Raw genomic sequence first — 18,149 nt, 5'->3', positions numbered from 1 at the left:
CTTCACATTTTTCTCTAGAGCTAAATATTAGTCAGACATGACTGAGCACACTTCTTGAGTCTGAAATATTTATTACAAATAGAAAACAAAAACTGGTATCCCCAACACCTACAACAGTTCCTGGAGCTGTTCCTGGAGTAGTTCAGGAGCTACTCAATAAATATTAGCTAGATGAATAAAATTAGTCATCAAAGAGTCAAAACAAAGTCCTCTGCTGAGCTGCCCTGTTAGTCCAGAGAAACTGAGAGAAAACAAGTCCTACAGTGTACTGACCATCTTAACCCCCGTGAACAACTGTCCCCACAAATTGTAAAGGTAATCCCTATGGACTGGTGTTTTGTGAGCTAGGAATGTGTCACCAATGTCTTTCTTTTCTTCTTTTTTTAAAGTGAAATGCCATCATTGGATGAGTACTGATCTTACTGGGTGAACTGTCATTACTCCCATTTAAAACATATTAAAAGCATGAAGCAAAATAATCCTTGGTAAAAACAAACAAAAAACCTAACACACTGATAGAAACCATAGCAGTCATTTATGTATACTTTTAAAATGGATACAAAGGCACTTTTTAAAAGAGTGCTTCTAAATTACAGCTCTCCATAATGCCATTCAATTTGCTTTTATTTGCAAGATTGTGGGCAAAATATCAGGCATTCTGTTGTCTGTAAGATGATTTTAATGAGTTTTATTTAGATAACGGCATATTGTGCATTTCTGGTAGGGACTGCATTATACAGCAAATTAAAAAGGCAATCCAAGTGCCCAACAAGCAATTAGTTTGGCTTCACTGACCTGCAATTAAGGCACATTATTACCAGGCATTCAAAAGCCAGGCAGGGCATGATCCAGTTTACAAATGGAACCATCAGCATGAATACCACTGTTCTGTGAACGCCAGAAAAAAAAAAGTCCTGGTACTCTGCAGTTTGAGGACTTGTTGCCTAGCCTACAATTTAATAAACCAAATCCTATGGCTAAGAAACCAAATTTATTTTTAGTTCACTAATTTAGGCTCAAGTGTACTATTCTGGATCTGGTAGCTGGTTCACCCAGTTTAATCGATACCGCCTGCAACGCCAGAAAACAATGAGACATATAAAAGCATAGATTCCCCTCGAAAGTGGTTGTTATTACTACTGACAACCAGAACCTGATGAGTTAGTCCTGAGTTAGAAGGATCAATAATTTTATGGTTCACGTAATTCTCAATTCTCCATTTAGTAAATTGAGAGATGGCTCCCAACTCTAAACCAAAAATACAAAAAAAAAAAACCAAAACAATTTTCAGTAAAAGTTGAAGAAACATATCAGCCACTATAAAAATAAATTGTGTACCCAAATTTCAACAGAAGAATAAAAACTGAATCAACAAGATGTTCACTGCTATACCTTCAAAGGCACCAGTAATCAAAATCAACCTCCAGATTCAACAACCTATGTGCGTGGGTAAATTACAGTTCATCATTCCAACAGAATTAATTTCAAGATAACTTTCAAAAAATTCAAAACATCAGTAACTTGTAGGGCAATTTTTAATTTAAAAAAAGCACAAAATTTTATACTATTGTGACAGCTTTGTAAAACACTGGTATCATTAAACCAAAAATAAAAAATACTCCCCACTCCCTGCTCTGAAAAAAAGCAGCCAATGGTTCTGGGAAACTGAGTTTTGTTTTTCAAAAATCCTTTTATGATTATTTTTTAAACTTAAAACAGAGGCTACCAGAACTGCGAGCCCCAGGGGTAATAACTAGAGATTTCCTTAGAGAAAGTTCAACTGAAAACACCAGTAGAATCAATCCGTATATCCTGTGCACTACCCCACCTGCTGTGGGGAGACAAATATAAAGAAAAATCACAAGTTTGAGTGTTCAGCTGCTTTATTTCTTTTAAAAATACTGTTTTCCTCTTAAGGTCATGTGGCCTCAACAAGTTTAGAAAATCTAATGTATAAATACAAACAAGGGTGACATTTAAAAAGCAGATTTCCCCAATTCTCTCACCATGTAAATATATATTTTCTTAATTTTAAAGATACATTTTGTCAAGCATTACACTGGCTGTTTGTCCTTTAATATTTCATCTCGATTATAAGTATCATTTCTGTTCAAACTCAGTAAAAATTTATTCTCAGCAGAGACACTCAAGATTTTTCTTAAGTTAGTTAATCCTACACTACCTTGTTTGCTTACTCAATACTTTAACTAAATAGAAACCCCTTCCAAATGAATTATATTAATAGCCCTTCTCACTCATCCCTCCAGCTTCATGTTTGGGCTTTACAGAGAAGCAAATCACCCCAAACCCTGGAAGAACACGCAAACCAATCTGTGTATGACTTGGCTGACTGCACCCCATGCAACTGGGAAACCAATTCTAAAACTGGAGCTGAGCATCTGTGGAACAGAACCAAAGTCAACTCGCCGAGGGCCTCCCTCTCCTTTTAGGCCAGACAGTTTGCAGGCCACTGCTCTGGAAGCATCCCCGCCTGCCCTTTTGAGGGAAAATTAAAACATTTCATTGCATGCATGCCTCATACTGACTGGCTGTCAGATGGCCTACACTGACACCCTGGGATGATCTGATAAAATACCTCATGTGTGGCTCATCTGACCGAACAGTTTTCATTTTAACGTAAGAGAAATGCACTAGGCGAGCAGAAATACTGACAAGCACATGAAAGGATGCTCCTTCCCTGTGAACTGCATTGAAGAACAGTCTCTCCCAGAAGGCCTTTCATCTGCAGATATTGGAAACACACTCGGACCATTGCTTGCAGGAAATGTTATTTTTATTTCAGTGAAGATTCAGGGTGGCTATAATTTGGTACAGACACACAAGACTGTGTGGGGCCCTGGCCACGTTCCTGCAAGCTTCCTGATGAAACACTATTTTTGCACTTATTCTCTGAAGGACTGACAATGATTCTGTCAAAGACTAAAATTAAAGTTCCCATCTGATACAAGGGCCAATCGTACACTGGGATTCTATCCCAGTACACTACATGACTCATGTTCACATTCTAGATGCTATAAAATAAATTCTACCCTTTGGGGCATCTGTCAGTTTTTTAATGTTCTGTGATGACACTGGCGATGTTGTTTAGCGCGGCTTTCAAACATCCCAACAGATCCAAGGGTGGAGCACAGTACACTCCGGGGTCATTCACTCAGCAGACTGGATGACTTCAGCTCAGCCTCTTAATCGGCTCCACAGAACAGGCTGTGGACAATGTCTTTATGTCCAAAACAGCCACCCGGCTCTGCTGCCCATATGCTGCATGGCACTCATGGAAAGTCATCTGCTGACATTCTTTTCTGACCATGGCAGTGTGACACTGATCCAGACTATGTTAGAAGGCTTGTAGTCACAGGAGAATTTCATTTCAGACATAAAGCTTCTTAGGAGCCTAGAAGCTTGAGCACTTATCAAAATGTGTTTCCCCAGATAGGCATCTTGATAGAAATGCAAATTCCCGGGCCCCACCCACTTAAGCCCCACTGACTCAGAACCTGGGAACTGAAAATCACTGGGTTCACAGAAAAAAAGTATGTTCAAGACTGTGTTAATTTCCACGAATGATGATTCACTGATCAGTTGGGTAATAATGACTTGTCTCAACTTCTCCAAAAAGGTATTAGTCTCAATGATTTGTTTGCAGTAAATCATTTTGACTTAAGAGAAACACAAAACTATTAAAACAAACACCAAGGACTACCTCAACATCCAGGCAGCAATAACAAGGCTTCCACCATTCCCTGAAACCAGGAGGTCAACTGTGGCAAACAACTAGGTTCTCTGCAAGATGTCAACTGGGGGAAACAATTGCTGACCACTGTTTCCCTCATTTTGAAGAAGAATGTAAAAAAAGATGGCGTAAACTACTCTCTTGGCAATTCACTGGCAAAAGTCCAACCCTTTCTGTAACTTGGCAACAAAGCAGCCCCTCCGCATCACAAGCTTTAGTCAATAATACGGCCTCCAAGGCTGGCACACACACACACACACACTGAATCTCCAAACTTGTCAAAATTCTCCGACCTTACCAACACGCTTCAGACCCCAATTCTGGCAAGCATGAGACACAATGAGCAGCTCAAAAGAGGTACACTAAGATCAGAGGGTATTCTTTGATGACACAAGAGCGTGTCTTGGACTGTGGCTGATCTGAATCATTTGCAGTTGTCCAATGTGAAAAAGGATGGCAAAACAGTGCTGGTATTAACCTGTTTTATGCAGCTGTGCTCAAGAAAACAAGAAGGGCAAAGGTAACATTCAAAAATGCAGACAGGAAGTCCTGAAGGTGATTCAGGAATATTTTGCACCGAGGCTCAAACCTCTGGGAACCAAAGAGATCATTACAGTTCGTTAAAATTCCGCATGACCGAGTCTACGTGTAAAGCCAATAATTCTATTCAGAAATGAAAGGAAACAGTTCATTTAGCTCCTGCAGCAGCATGGTTTCCACTGCTGCTAAGTGATGGCAGAAAAAGACTGTGGATCAGTGACTTGTACTCAGGGCCACTTAAAGAAGCAATCGGCAGGACTTCCCTGGTAGTCTAGTGTCTAAGACTCTGCACTCCCGGTGCAGGGGGCCCTGGGTTCAATACCTGGTCAGGGAACTAGATCCCACATGCTGCGAGTCATGATCCCACAGGAGTTCGAATGCCGCAACTAAGGATCCCGAATGCCGCAACGAAGACCCGGCACAGCCAAATAAATAAATTTAAAAGAAGAGAAGAAAGAAAAGAGACAACTGGCAAGAAACCAGTAATACCTGTGCACCTGACAGAAGGCCCGACACACAGGTCAGGTTATAAGAGGACCAGGATGTCCCACCTGACAAACCACTGAAGACCAGCAATGCGATGCTGCTGACCACCGGTTTTAACGTCTTTGGAAAAATCCTTTATTGAATTTTTTTAAGTTACCAAATCATAAACCAGCACAATCTCAATTAGCAAATGAAATAGAGATAGAAAATTAGCAGGAAACACACCAAATGACAGCTTTTTTTTTTTTTTTTTTTTTTCGTTTTGGCTGGTAGAATTACAAGTGGGTAATTTGTGTTTCAATCAGGATAAAAATATACTATTTTTTAAAAGGACAAGGTTCCTGACTAAAATAAGTGTTTGTTACGGCGCACTCAGCCTCCTCTGATCCTCTGGCGTCTAGAGGACAGGCACCGAGTCCTATCACACAGGGAATGAGGAAGCAGCTTTTTCCTACTCCGGCGGCTTACCCTTGGCCAGCATGGGAGTAGAGACAGATTCAGACCCAAAGTTTCCCCATTACCAGTCTTACACTAAGGGCCTCACCATCTCTTTGCCAGGTACCCCCTCACGTGCGTGTGAGCTAAGTCGCTTCAGTCGTGTCCAACTGTGCAACCTCGCTGGGCTCCTCTGTCCGTGGAATTCTCCAGGCGAGAATATTGGAGCGACTTGCCATTTCTTCCTCCGGGGGATCTTCTTGACCCAGAGATTGAACCCACGTCTCTTACATCTCCTGCACTGGCAGGCAGGCGGGTTCTTTACCACTGATGTCACCTGGGAAGCCCATACCCCCTTCACATCGGCTTTTAACCTGAGCTCTTCCCACAGCCTCATGTGAAACTGAGCCTACAGTCCCCGCAGGAGCCTCTAAGGGACAAATGAGGACTCGCGTCCTCAACCACCTCTAGTGCAAGAACTCGGGATGTAAGATCTCAGATATAGGCTTTTGTTGGCTTTTTTGGCAATGCTCTAAGGGCTGATTAAATTATAGCTTCGTGCAACGGGGCAGAGTCCAGATATAAGAAATGAGGCTGCTCTCTGAGAAGAGCTTTGGGTGGACTGAGGAAAGCAACCAGGATGAAGGAGCAGAGAAGAGAGCCATGCTGCTACAGGTCAGAGGACAACCTTCCCACGTCTGCAGCGCAGAACCAGCTGCTCCCAGGCCTCCGGCCTCACGGTCACACCTGCCCCCCACACACCAAGATCACCATCAGGGAAACCCTGTGAATCGGCCCATCCTAGGGGTGAGTGAGATAATGGTGTCTGAATACAGGACCTTTATTTCCTGTAAGGTCAGATCTGTACACACACACACAGGCCTGGATGATCTAGGATTTCTGATGTCACAGCCTGTCTTCATAAGAGAGGACAGTGTTTACTCTGGTTCTGCCTGAGCAAAAGGAAAACCCTCCAGGCCCCAAACTTTTCATTCTTCCACCTAGAAACTCAGTATTTCATTTAATGAGTAAACATGCGCATTTCTTCAAGACTACATATCTCTTCCTAAAAAGCTCTGCCTCAAAGAACAGATTTCCAAGCAAAACTGTACTCCTCTTATGCCACTACAGACCGGAATACGGAGATGCTGAGTACAATCTCATCTCAACACGATTTGAGTGGTGAATTAATTTGCACCTAACTCCAAGTCCCAAGCCTTCCAGAGGAAAATTGAAACCCTTAACGACTGCCAGCTCTACTGTTCTTGCAAATGGTCTCGGTATTTCCTTCAGGGCACAGCAGTAAAAAGCACTTCATGAGAACCGTGTATGCAAAGGCTCATCATTATACATATTTATGCGCCATAAAAAACTAATTTTATCATCCAGGATAGGAAGCATGCAGACATCTCTCACAAAATAAGCTCACTTATTTTGCTCACTAAAGCTCTTGTGTAAAATAAGAGGGCAACCACTGGGTAGAGGAGAGTCCTTGTGGCACCAGTTATTTTCATTTCACTCAGGGTGGGGGGAAGAGGGGTGCACGTGCAATTTCCAATCTAGTCACTTGATATCTTGACAAATAGAGAGTTACCCAACATTTGTCCCAAAGCCAACTCATGTCCCTTCTCAGAGATGTAATGCAAGAAACAAGTGTGTGTGGGGGGGGAGGGGGGACAGTGCGGGGAAGAAAGGCAAAAGGAAAGAAAGTCAGCAGCATGTTTAAACAGTCTCCATCAAATGAACCATATCAAATTACATCAAATAAAAGTGTTAAACTAAACACTGTACAAAGGCAACGTCTGCTGGACCTATAAAACAGCAGATTGTAAAATGTCAGAGGAAACTGGTCGCAGTCAATCCGGTGGTCCAAGTCAACATCTTTTAGAATCACTGCCCAAACCAAACATGCAGAGAAAGAAATCTTTCAGCGATACTAGCAGTGTCTCTTAAGAAAATGTCCTACTAACTGTTGAGCTGTCTCTTTTAGAGAATGATGCTTTGGAGGAAGAATCCTATCCCCAGCTGAGGACAGACCTGGGTTGTCCCTGACTCAACTGTTTCTGGGGCCCGCGGCAGATGGCCTCAGCTTGCAAATGGGGGACCTTATTACCTACCTCCTCAGGGATGCTGTCAGAAATTATAGTCGCTGTGGGTGAAACACTCTGAACCATGGAAGATGTTCAGTGGAGAAGATATTTGGCAGCTAGTCTAAACTCCTTCATGGCTCAACCAGTAAGGAGTCTGCTTACAATGCAGGAGACCTGGGTTTGATCCCTGGGTTGGGAAGATCCCCTGGAGAAGGAAATGGCAACCCACTCCAGTATTCTTGCCTGAAAAATCCCATGGATAGAAGAGTCTGGCGGGCTACAGTTCATGGGGTTGCAAAGAGTCGGACAGGACTAAGCAACTTCACCTCTCTTCACTTCTTTTCTTGCAAATTTCTTAGGGTAAATTGCTAACCTCTGACTCATATAAATTAACTGTGAAACAGACTTGGAAATAACCATGACCTATCTGCTTACAGCCAGGGCCAAGGCAAGGCAAGGACTACCTAAGAACACGGGCTTTACTACCAACATGCCTATAAACAGGCCTCCAGAAAGCGAGGTCCACAGCCTAACTCCCAGAGCCTCTGAATGCTGCCTTATTTGAAAAAAGGATCTTAGCAGATGGAACTAGAAATTAGGTTAAGGACCTTACATGAGGACATATCTTAAACTATCCAAGTGAACCCTAAATACCATCACAACTGTCCTTACAAAAGAAAGAGGGAGACAGGATACACACAGAGGGGGAGGCAGAGACTGGAGTGACATGGTGACTAGCCAGGGAGTGTCAGCATCCCCAGGCGCTAGAGAGGCAAGGAACAGATCCTTCCCAGAGCCTGTGGGAGAAGCACAGCCACACCTATACCTTAACTTCAAACTTCTGGCCTCCAGAACTGTGAAAGAATAAATGTCTGTTGTTTCAGGTCACCTACCACGCTTGTGGAGATTCAAATAGGAATCACAGGAAACTAAAATGATATCCTGCTAAGAAGGAGGCAAGCTGCTTAAACATATATCCAGGGACTGATTTTTTCTAACCTCTACAAATTGTAATGATAAACAAGTTATTAAGCTAGAGAGACACATACTTTAAAGCAACCAGAGCCAATACAAGGGCAGAAGGGGCCCACGGGGCTAGCACGCCGAGCAGAGGTGTGTGGCGTGGGTTTCCCTTAAGGTGTCTCTAGAAAGTGGCCTTATGATAAAGCCACAGAAGCAGCTTGCCTGATCAATCTTGGGAAAATAAGGTTGCACGGCAGAAATTAGGTAAGGCAGTATCAGTCTGAGGCAAGCACCCCTTGCTGGGAGAACTCAACGACTAGTTTGCAAACAAGCACTAGTTTCCAGCCTTAAGAAGCCCCACGCTCAAGGCAGGCTCACCTTGTCCTTCACCTTCATGAGAATCAGGGCGTCACTTTCAGGGCAATCAAACCAAGCCAATGCTTGGAGATTATTTCCATCCTACTGATTTGGGAAACCCAAGGTACTGTTTCAATAGATTAAGATCTCACTGAAGCAATGAGTTGCTCAAGAAGAAACAGCTCACAAAAGGACAAATGCATCGACAGAAAAGCAGGTGAGAGGTTTACCTGGGGCTGAGGGGAGCAGGGGGATGGGGAATTACTGCCTAATGACCACAGAGTTTGTTTGGGGTGAGGAAAAAGTTCTGGAAACAGATAGTGGTGGCAACTGTGCAACACTGCCACTGAATTGTACGCTTAAAAATCGTTAAAATGGCAACTTGTATGTTACATATAGTTTACCATAATTTTTTTTAAAAAATGCATAATGTCACATACCCCAAACCACTGAATTGTACACTTTAAATGGGTGAATTGCATGGCGTGCAAATTTATATCCCAATAAAGCTGTTAAAAAAAAAAAAAAAGAAACCACTTTCAAAGGGTCACTTAGTAAATGCTACTTCTTTACTTTCCTCTCCCAATAAAAACCTACAACTAGAAATGCTGCCCAGCCCAGACTGAGATTTAACCATATGCCTCAAAGGGGGAAATAAAAAGCAAAAAGACATACATGCAAATCTTCCTGAGCACCACTGAGTTACAAGCATGCTTTATCCCGCTATCCCTCTTTTTTCTGATCAAGGCTCATAACTGAATACAAAGCCCACCTTATAAGAGGCCTACAGTACTAAAGATATGATTATATGGTATTTTCTTTAAAAATGAAAAGCTCTCCATTTGTTCCCAGCATTTGGTCAACAGAAGTCTTCAAAGTATAAATGTCCCCAAAGCAGTGACAAGCTGACTGAGGCCTATGACATGTCAGGCACTGTGCATTTTATACACATTCTCCCGTGGCACTCTGACAGCAACCCTATCCAATGGGCACCATCGTTCTCAACTACAGATGAGGAAGCTGAGGCACACAGAGGGTAACTTGCTCAAGGGGGTCCAGGTATAAGGAGCAGGGCTGGGATTCAAATCCAGGTACCTGATCCCACAGACCACAGCTGCTCTCTACTACACAGGACCCTGAAGTGAGGCAGTTCTACTGGAGAAATTAACCAAATGATTTTAACACATGAAACGCATATGGAAACCCATTATGCTGAGCACTGTGACAGTCACAGGTAGGCCTTCCCAACAGCACAAACTGTATTGCACCTCTCACTTATGTTGTAAAGCTGGAAAGCTCTTGAGGGAAATTACTCTAACACTTAAAACAATGGACTCATGGGCTTCACTGGTGACTCTGTGGTAAAGAATCCACCTGCCAATGCAGGAGATAAGGGTTTCATCCCTGATCTGGGAAGATCCACGTGCCGCGGAGCAACTAAACCCATGCAACGCAACTACTGAGCCCACAAGTCACAGTTACTAAGCCCAAGCACCCTAGAGCCCATGCTCCGCAATAAGAGAAGCCACTGCAATGAGAAGCCCGAGCACTGCAACCAGAGTAGCCCCCACACACCCCAACTAGAGAAAGCCAGAGCAGGAACGAAGACCCAGCACTGCCAAAAATAGACAAATTAAATTATTAAAAAAAATAGAACCACAATGGACTTGATACCCAACATTACCAGGATCTCAATGAAGACATATTGGCTCCCTCACCCAGGATGCTAAAACCCAACAGCAATTGCTGGGAGGCTTCCCAGATGGCACATTAATAAAGAATCCACCTGCCAATGTAGATGTAAGAGACGCGGGTTTGACCTCTGAGTCAGGAAGATCCACTGCAGGAGGAACTGGCAGCCTCCTCCGGTATTCTTGCCTGAAAACCCACAGGCAGAGGAGCCTGGCGGGCTACAGTCAGCGGCGTGACAGAGTCAGACACTCAGGCTGAGTGCCTGAGCACGCGTGCAGGGCAGACCGGCCTCGCCCTCCTGTTGCTCCAGCGCCTCTCACTCCTCTGTATGAGAAGAGGCCGGCAGGACCGCAGAGGGTAAGGTGAGAGCCGCCCTGCAGGGGCCAAGTACTGCTCTCATGAAAGACAAGCAGGATCTGCACTTCCGGACACGTGGGTCACCAGTGAACGACATGGTTCAACGTGAAGGGTGGCTGCTGGTAACTGAGACAATAAGCGTGGTTCCGTCCAGCACCAGTGAAAGGAGGTTTCGCACGGATCTGAAGTATTTTGTTTTTCTACAACCCTTCAGTTTAAAAAATCTCTCTGATATTAAAGGTGAAGCACAGGCATATTAGCAGAAAGAACTTACTGCCCGCACATGACTGCTCTCCATGGAGGAAAAGGGAGATGACATCAGTGTGCTTTATCTCAGGCGCCGTAATCATTCCTCCTACTCGCCACTTATCATTGTGTTGTGTAGCTATACAACCTTCCATAAATTGCTGGATTCATCTGCATAACAAAACTTTCTAAAATGCTTCAAATCAAAGCAATCTTGCTTCTATTATGTACCAATCTGACAGACTTCATTGTCCTCTGATTTTTCCTAAGCAAACACTAAAAGGTGAGTACAGGGAAAGTGGATGCCTCACATTTGCTCCAGTTTTAAATCAGCACTTCAATCCATTTTCTTCTCTATCATGAAACTTAAAACAAAAACACATGCTGCTACCATATCTACTGTTTTGAATTTCCCAGCATGTCAAATTCTCTTGTACTTCAGGAAAGGAAAATAATAGACCCTGGCCACCTACTAAGTCTGAGGAACTATCAAAGTCCTTTAGCATCTCATGTGACTTCTATAACTTACATGGGAGGGGGGTAGTTCCAGTCCTGTTTTTACAGAGGAGGAAATGAATTGTCTTATCTTCAGCTTAGATGGAACACATGGCCCTGTCATCCTAGGAAGACTCCCGTTGAAATTCAGAATGCTGTGGGACTTCCCTGGTGGTCCAGTGGTTAAGAATCTGCCTTTTGAAGCAGGCGGTGTGAGTTCGATCCCTGGTCCAGGGCTAAGATCCCACATGCCTCATCACCAAGAAGCCAGAACATAAACAACAGAAGCAATACTGTAACAAATTCAAGAGACTTCTAAAAGAAAATTAAAAAAAAATCAGAACACTTGTGCCAAGCATGACGCAGCTGTCCTTTACAGTAGAGTGCAGGCACCTCTTCCTTTTTAATCCCACTACTTAGAGACTGGCCAAAATAAGATACATGTTCATTTCCTTCCTCCTTCTAAGAACTGAGAAAAATCGAAAATAACCTTTCCCCAAAACCCTTCATAAAAGGTTATCTATTAATACAAGAGCGCTCAAGGTGTCTTGCAGAAACAGATGGCTGTTAATAAAACATAACACTGAAGTCTGATTATGCGCTTTCTGTCGTGCAATAAAAAGTATAAGCAGAAAGTATTTTTAGCTCCTTCCGGGCCTAAAAGGATTTGACCAAAGGATCTTCTCTAAGTCTGGTTTTCTATGCATTGATGAAAACTGACCAAGGTCATAAAAGAAGGTAAACCATTTCCTGAGCAGAGAGCCTGCAACATAGAGGAAGAGCACGCTGCACACAGCCTGTCATTAGCAGTGGTCTCATCCCGATTTCCATCGTTCAGCAATCTTAGGACTTTCATTCTGAGTCCAAAAAAGAAGGGAGAAACACACAAGGAGCCCAGGAAAGGAAAGAGACAAATGGTACCCTGCAAAGTCCTGCCGGGACATTTCCCTGGACAAATCGGGCTTAGAAAGTGCCCTGTACTACACTCCATCTCTGCAATCTGCTCAAGCACCAACTGTCTTGGGATCTTCTCAACAGCTGACTCGGTAAAGCTTCCCCAAAAGGCACACCTAACACAGTCAGATGCTAATTTAAAATAATGCAGAAATAGGCTGGGTTTATCTCCACTCAAGGTCTACTTTTTAAACATAAACCTTGTGAGAGCAAAGCAAAATATTATTTACACGTGTAAGTCATCTCATGTCCACCCAAATTCTTATTAGGGATATGTGTGTTTGGTTAAGCTTACATTGAGAAAAGCCAGGTGCCAAAAAGAAGGCTGAGCGCCAAAGAATTGATGCTTTCAAACTGCAGTGCTGGAGAAGACTCTTGAGAGTCCCTTGGATAGCAAGGAGATCAAACCAGTCATCCCTAAAGAAATCAACCCTGAATACTCACTGGAAGGACTGAAACTAAAGCTGAAGCTCCAATACTTTGGCCACTTAATGCAAAGAGCCGACTCATTGGAAAAGACTGATGCTAGGAAAGACTGAAGACAGGAGGAAGAGTGTGACAGAGGATGAGATGGTTGGATGGCATCACTGATTCAGTGGACATGAGTCTGAGTAAACCCTGGGAGGTAACGACAGGAAAGCGAGGCATGCTGTGCTCCATGGGGTTGCAAACAGTCCAACACGACTTAGTGACTGAATAACAACAAAAACAAATAAACCCTCAGAAAGATTTAGATTCTTCTAAAATCAACTGCTTGAGATAACACTGATAGCAATTGTTGCACAGCTTTTTACAAGAGCAATTTTGAAGAAAAGTAACAAAATCAAGGTTTAATATCATAAATGAAACCTGCCTTTAAGTAAGAATGAGGTCAATATTGGTTTCCTAGGTGGTGCAGTGGTAAAGAATGTACATGCTGATGCAGGAGATGCGTGTTTGATCCCTGGGTCGGGAAGAACCACTGGAGGAGAAAATGGAATCCCACTCTAGTATTCTTGCCTGGGAAATCTTATGGCCAGAGAAGCCTGGTGGGCTACAGTCGAAGGGGTCACAGAGAGTTGGACACGTCTGAGCAACTGAACATGCGTCCACTCACAACATCAAAAGCAACTGCTTTTCCCACTTTCTTAACAGGTTCAGAATGGGTGGCTATACTTAACCAAGCTAGTCCAATATAGAATAAAAATAGTCCTTATTTTGCACTTTAAATCCTGCTAGGATCTTTTTCCCTTCAAAGATAAAGAAACAATTCTTCCTTCACAGATAGGGAAAAATAGAGAAAAAAATCAAATTGGGCAAGAATTTTCAGTGCAATATCACAGGAAGATTCCTAAATCTCAACTATTTTTGGTATGCATCTAGGTTTTAGCAAAAAAATAATCTGAATGGACACCAGTCCCATTTTAAAGTTAAGTTATGTGTTTACTGCCCAGTTCTTCTGAGTAATATCTTTGCCCATAATTGATCTAGAAATATATAAAGTCTTATTTAAACTTTTAAAGGGCTTCCCTTGTGGCTCAGCTGGTAAAGAATCCTCCTGCAATGCAGGAGACCTGGGTTCGATCCTTGGGTTGGGAAGATCCCCTGGAGAAGGGAACATCTACCCACTACAGTATTCTGGTCTGGAGAATTCCATGGACTTTACAGTCCACGAGGTTGCAAAGAGTCAGACATGACTAAGCAACTTTCACTTCACTTAAAACTTATAAACCAAAGCCTACTTTGACTGCTCTTCATTTTGGCCACACAGATATTAAGAGACATCCTCTATCTACCCCCATTTGCAACCATCACCTGACTTTATTAGGAGCTGATTTTAGTGCAGAAGCAGGATTGTTGTTTTAAATATTTAAATGGAAGTAAACATCTCCCCAGTTGCAAAATACTGCTGAATGACAAACTTAACATCACATGCATAAAAATGCCAGAAAGGCCACAATCCAAATGTATTTAGTGTCACTCACAGGTTCCACGGTTGATGCCATAAGCGGGCCTAAGATTTACAAAGATAAACACTGCCCCCAATTTAGAGTTAAGGGGCTAGAAAATCCCACTGTGAACTGGATAGATAGCAAGAACTTAACTGGTGGCAGAACTACTTTTCCATGCAGAAAAATTCAACTTAATTTTCAATATATACTACATTGTTACCCAATCCTCTTTGAAAGACTTTTTTTGAAGTGAAAGATGTTTTTGAAAAATCAAACACATCTACCTCTGAACTTCCACAGAAAAGAACAAAGATTTAAAAAGGAAGAAGCCACAGGATGACAGAATTCACTAACTCAGACTACAAAAATTCCAAACCTGTAGGAATCCAGATGTTTGGAATTAACTTCTGACTCTGCAGCATGGCACCTATGAACAAGCACTGTGATACCAGAATTTATAAACTCCGGAGGAGACGGCATTCTTACTTGGGAAAGCACTAATAGACATGTAAAATGCCGCATACAATATAAGGAAATGACGTCACCAAGCCGACCCTGAAATGGCTCTCTCAGAAATGGTGAGTGATGTGGGCTGCCCACTTCTGTCTGGCTCACCTAAGCCTCCCAGAACCAGCCCTGCGGAGAGAGCCGGGGTAGAGACGAAGGCCTGGGGCCCTGGCACCAAGCCAGGCTGTGGCCAGCTTGATGATCACATTCACAACTTTAGTCTCAACTGTGCCAAGAAAGCGCCAGCCTCGCTTTGAAGTGACAATCTAGAGATTCTTTGGAAATGCTCTGAAAGCAGACGTTTCCCTACAATCACACTGACTTCCTCCGACGGTGAAGGTGCAACTTCACCGGATCCATTCAGATGAGGGTTTGGGATGCAATGACCATCAAAACTGCTCCACAGGTTATCTCAGAAGTCATTTGTGTAACCAACATCTTCACAGAAAGGACGTTATTTAGTTAGGTAATAATGTAAGCATGAAGAATAATCTCACTTGTAAAGCCTGTTGGGGTTAGATAGGTCTGACTGTGTACACAGACACATACACAGAGTCTCCCTCGTGGGACATTTAAACTCTGAAGCCGTCAGTCCTTTGTCTTGGAAGAGATGTGCTACCTTTCATAATGTTTTCTAATTTTTTTTAGCCAATATATTGAATACATTCTTTTTGAAAAGGTCAACTTCTATTTTTCAAAAAACATCTGAGTCACCAGAGATGAGGAATATCTTATCTAAAAATGCCCAAGAGCTCCCAGTCACCCCTCACCAACATCCCAGATACTGGGCTTTTCCACCAAGAGAGGAGGCTGGGGCCCTGGGACTCTGATTACTTACTTGTTAAAAAAAGGTTCGATGAGTTTTGATCTGGCAGATACATGACTCTTTGGAGGACTAAGAAAAGAACCTAATGAAGAAAAGAAACAGAGTATCACAAACAGTCAAGGAGACAAAGCCTGAAAAAAATATCTTGGAAAAAAAAAAGGAAAAAAATATCTTGAAATCAATAGTACGGTTCCGCAAGGGTAAAATAAGTGCTCATGTGGACCGAGTACCACAACCCCAGGTAAGCATTTGATGGTTCCTCCTGTGCACTCCCCAACCCCCACCCAGCCCCCTCCCCCTCCTCCCTCAAAACCCTCCCACTTTCTATTGGTTGAGTGGATCCCAGGGAAAGGGTAGACAGGGAAGAGTCCCCTCCGGACCATGGTGTGTTGACAGAGGCAGGTACAGCGTGTACCTAGGTAGTTGGCCATGGAGATGAAACACAGTCCTGTAATATAAGCATCATAGCCGGCCTCGTGGAGCTGCTCAGAAGCCGTGTCATAACTCGGAAAGCCTTCTGCACTTTCTAAAGAGAAAAAAGAAAACACAGTCTTCCCAAGGTCATCACAAATCATGAAGACTGGTAAGCATGCTGCCCTGCCAAACCCAGATGTCTGTGCGGCAGAAACACCCTAAATAAGCAGAAAGAAAGCTATCTCCTTCTTAATTCTCTCCACACAAGACCTTGAGATAACAGAGTCACTGAAAATGAGGGCTTTGGTCTGGACTAGAGAAGTGTCTTGGTTACATTATCAAAGACTCAGCCCTAGGCCTCCCAACTGCATGCTGTTGGATGCTATTTACAACCATGCATAACTCACTCTTGTGACCATGACTCCTCCTCTGATTGGGACGCAAGGGGTATTTCAGAGCAGTTGTCCCCAATCTTTTTGGCACCAGGGACCAGTTTTGTGAAAGACAAATTTTCCATGGGGGTGAAGGTGGTTTGGGGATGATTCAGGCATGTTACATTTATTGTGCACTTTATTTCTATTATTATTAAATCAGCACCACCCCAGGTCATCAGGCATTAGATCCTGGAGGTTGGGGACCTCACAGCAATGGCTAAGAGCATGGCCCCCAGTGTCCACCGTCTGAGTTTGAATCTCTGCTCTATCACTTAGCTGCTGTGTGATCTTGGGACACGTTGCCCCCTCCGGGCCTCTACCATGGTAGAAGGGCAATGACAATCAGAGCCCCCTTGTGAGGCTTTTGTGAGGATCAAATGAGCTCACTTAAGTAAAGCTCTCATGCCACGTTTGGTACATGGTAAACACTCTGTAATTGTTATCTGACAATACTCCAGCTCACCCTCCCCAAAAGCCAAAGATTCCCATCAAGGTTGGCAGTTCAAGTCAATAGTGTCCTTCACTATGTCTCCGAGCTCACAGATACAAAGATGGAAAGCACAACCAAGTCCAAAAACAGATCAGAATTTGCTGTAATGCTGCCCGTGCAAACACGGCACATCTTCATGGGAGAGACAGTTTTATGACATGCCTCTCTGGTCACAATGATATTCACAGATGCTGAGAGAATGAGGTTTGCTGAACCTGCTTTAGACTAAACTCTCCTTACTGGAATATTATGTAGAAATAACGGGATAAAACGGTAATTCATAAATAGTTATTTCCTAGAACCATTTTGTAAGTGAGTATCAAAAATGTTACAACAGAATCAAAAGCATGAGTGGAAATTAACAATGAAAAAGCTATAATTGTTTTTATATCAATACAATGCTCTTTAAGCAAGAATTCTTTAACCTCAGTAAGTATCGAATATTAGATTTTAAGCTTAAAAAAAAAACTCTTTTAATGTGATAGCCAACTAAGTCATGGCCTCTATTCTACTACCAGCTGAGACACTTATTTCCAAAATCAATTATTTCCATTATACTGCCCATTATATTATTGGAGGAAAGGTCTAGGTTTTCTCCCCCCACCCTTTTCTTAATTCCTTTTTTGGACTATTCCAGAAAGGGAAGCAAATAACTGTATTCCTGGCTGCTTTAGGACCTTCCATTGTCAATTTCTGAGCCATTAGCCCTGTTATCAATTTCTCAGGAAGCTGCAGGCTACATCTAATGGGATGTTAATTACAATACCAGCAGCATGACTAAGATCAACAGGAACCAAGGAAGTAACTAACACCTGGAAGTTTCACCAAAACACATGGGTGGAACCATGGCCAGATAGGGCAAACATTTCCACCCCGGAGAAACGTCCCTCCCTTCTCTGGTTTTCCTCACCACTGCTGTCCAGTGCCTAAGCTACCTCTGAAGGAGGCAGAGGTGAAGCCCCCTCCTTCCTCATCTCTAAACCCAGTTCTTGGGCTTTTCTGAGACAAAAAGTATATTTTCACTCTACCCCTGACAATTAATCACCAGCTCTTTGTCTTCGCTTAAACCAAAAGGAAGACCCATAAAGTCTGGGGACAATTCCAAGATTAAGAAACAAAAAGTCCTGAAGATGCCATTGCTAAACTTCTTAATAAACAGGCTACCCAATCCTACCCGTGCA

General features: G+C 43.0%; 1 protein-coding gene across 3 annotated transcripts in view; it reads right to left on the bottom strand.

Annotated features, from left to right (window-relative positions):
- LOC122683791 (poly(A)-specific ribonuclease PARN-like) overlaps positions 1 to 18,149 on the bottom strand; it is a 1,255,676-nt gene that overhangs the window by 22,855 nt on the left and 1,214,672 nt on the right. For all 3 annotated transcript variants that reach the window (XM_043887750.1, XM_043887825.1, XM_043887669.1), the window contains exons 25-26: positions 16,046 to 16,156; positions 15,643 to 15,712 (exon numbers count right to left, since the gene is read on the bottom strand). In XM_043887750.1, coding sequence (XP_043743685.1) covers positions 15,643 to 15,712; positions 16,046 to 16,156 — 181 coding nt within the window. The remainder of the gene's footprint in view (positions 1 to 15,642; positions 15,713 to 16,045; positions 16,157 to 18,149) is intronic.

This window comes from Cervus elaphus, chromosome 1 (genome assembly GCF_910594005.1).
Source record: "Cervus elaphus chromosome 1, mCerEla1.1, whole genome shotgun sequence".
NCBI lineage: Eukaryota > Metazoa > Chordata > Mammalia > Artiodactyla > Cervidae > Cervus > Cervus elaphus.
This window is presented reverse-complemented; position numbering and strand designations above follow the sequence as displayed.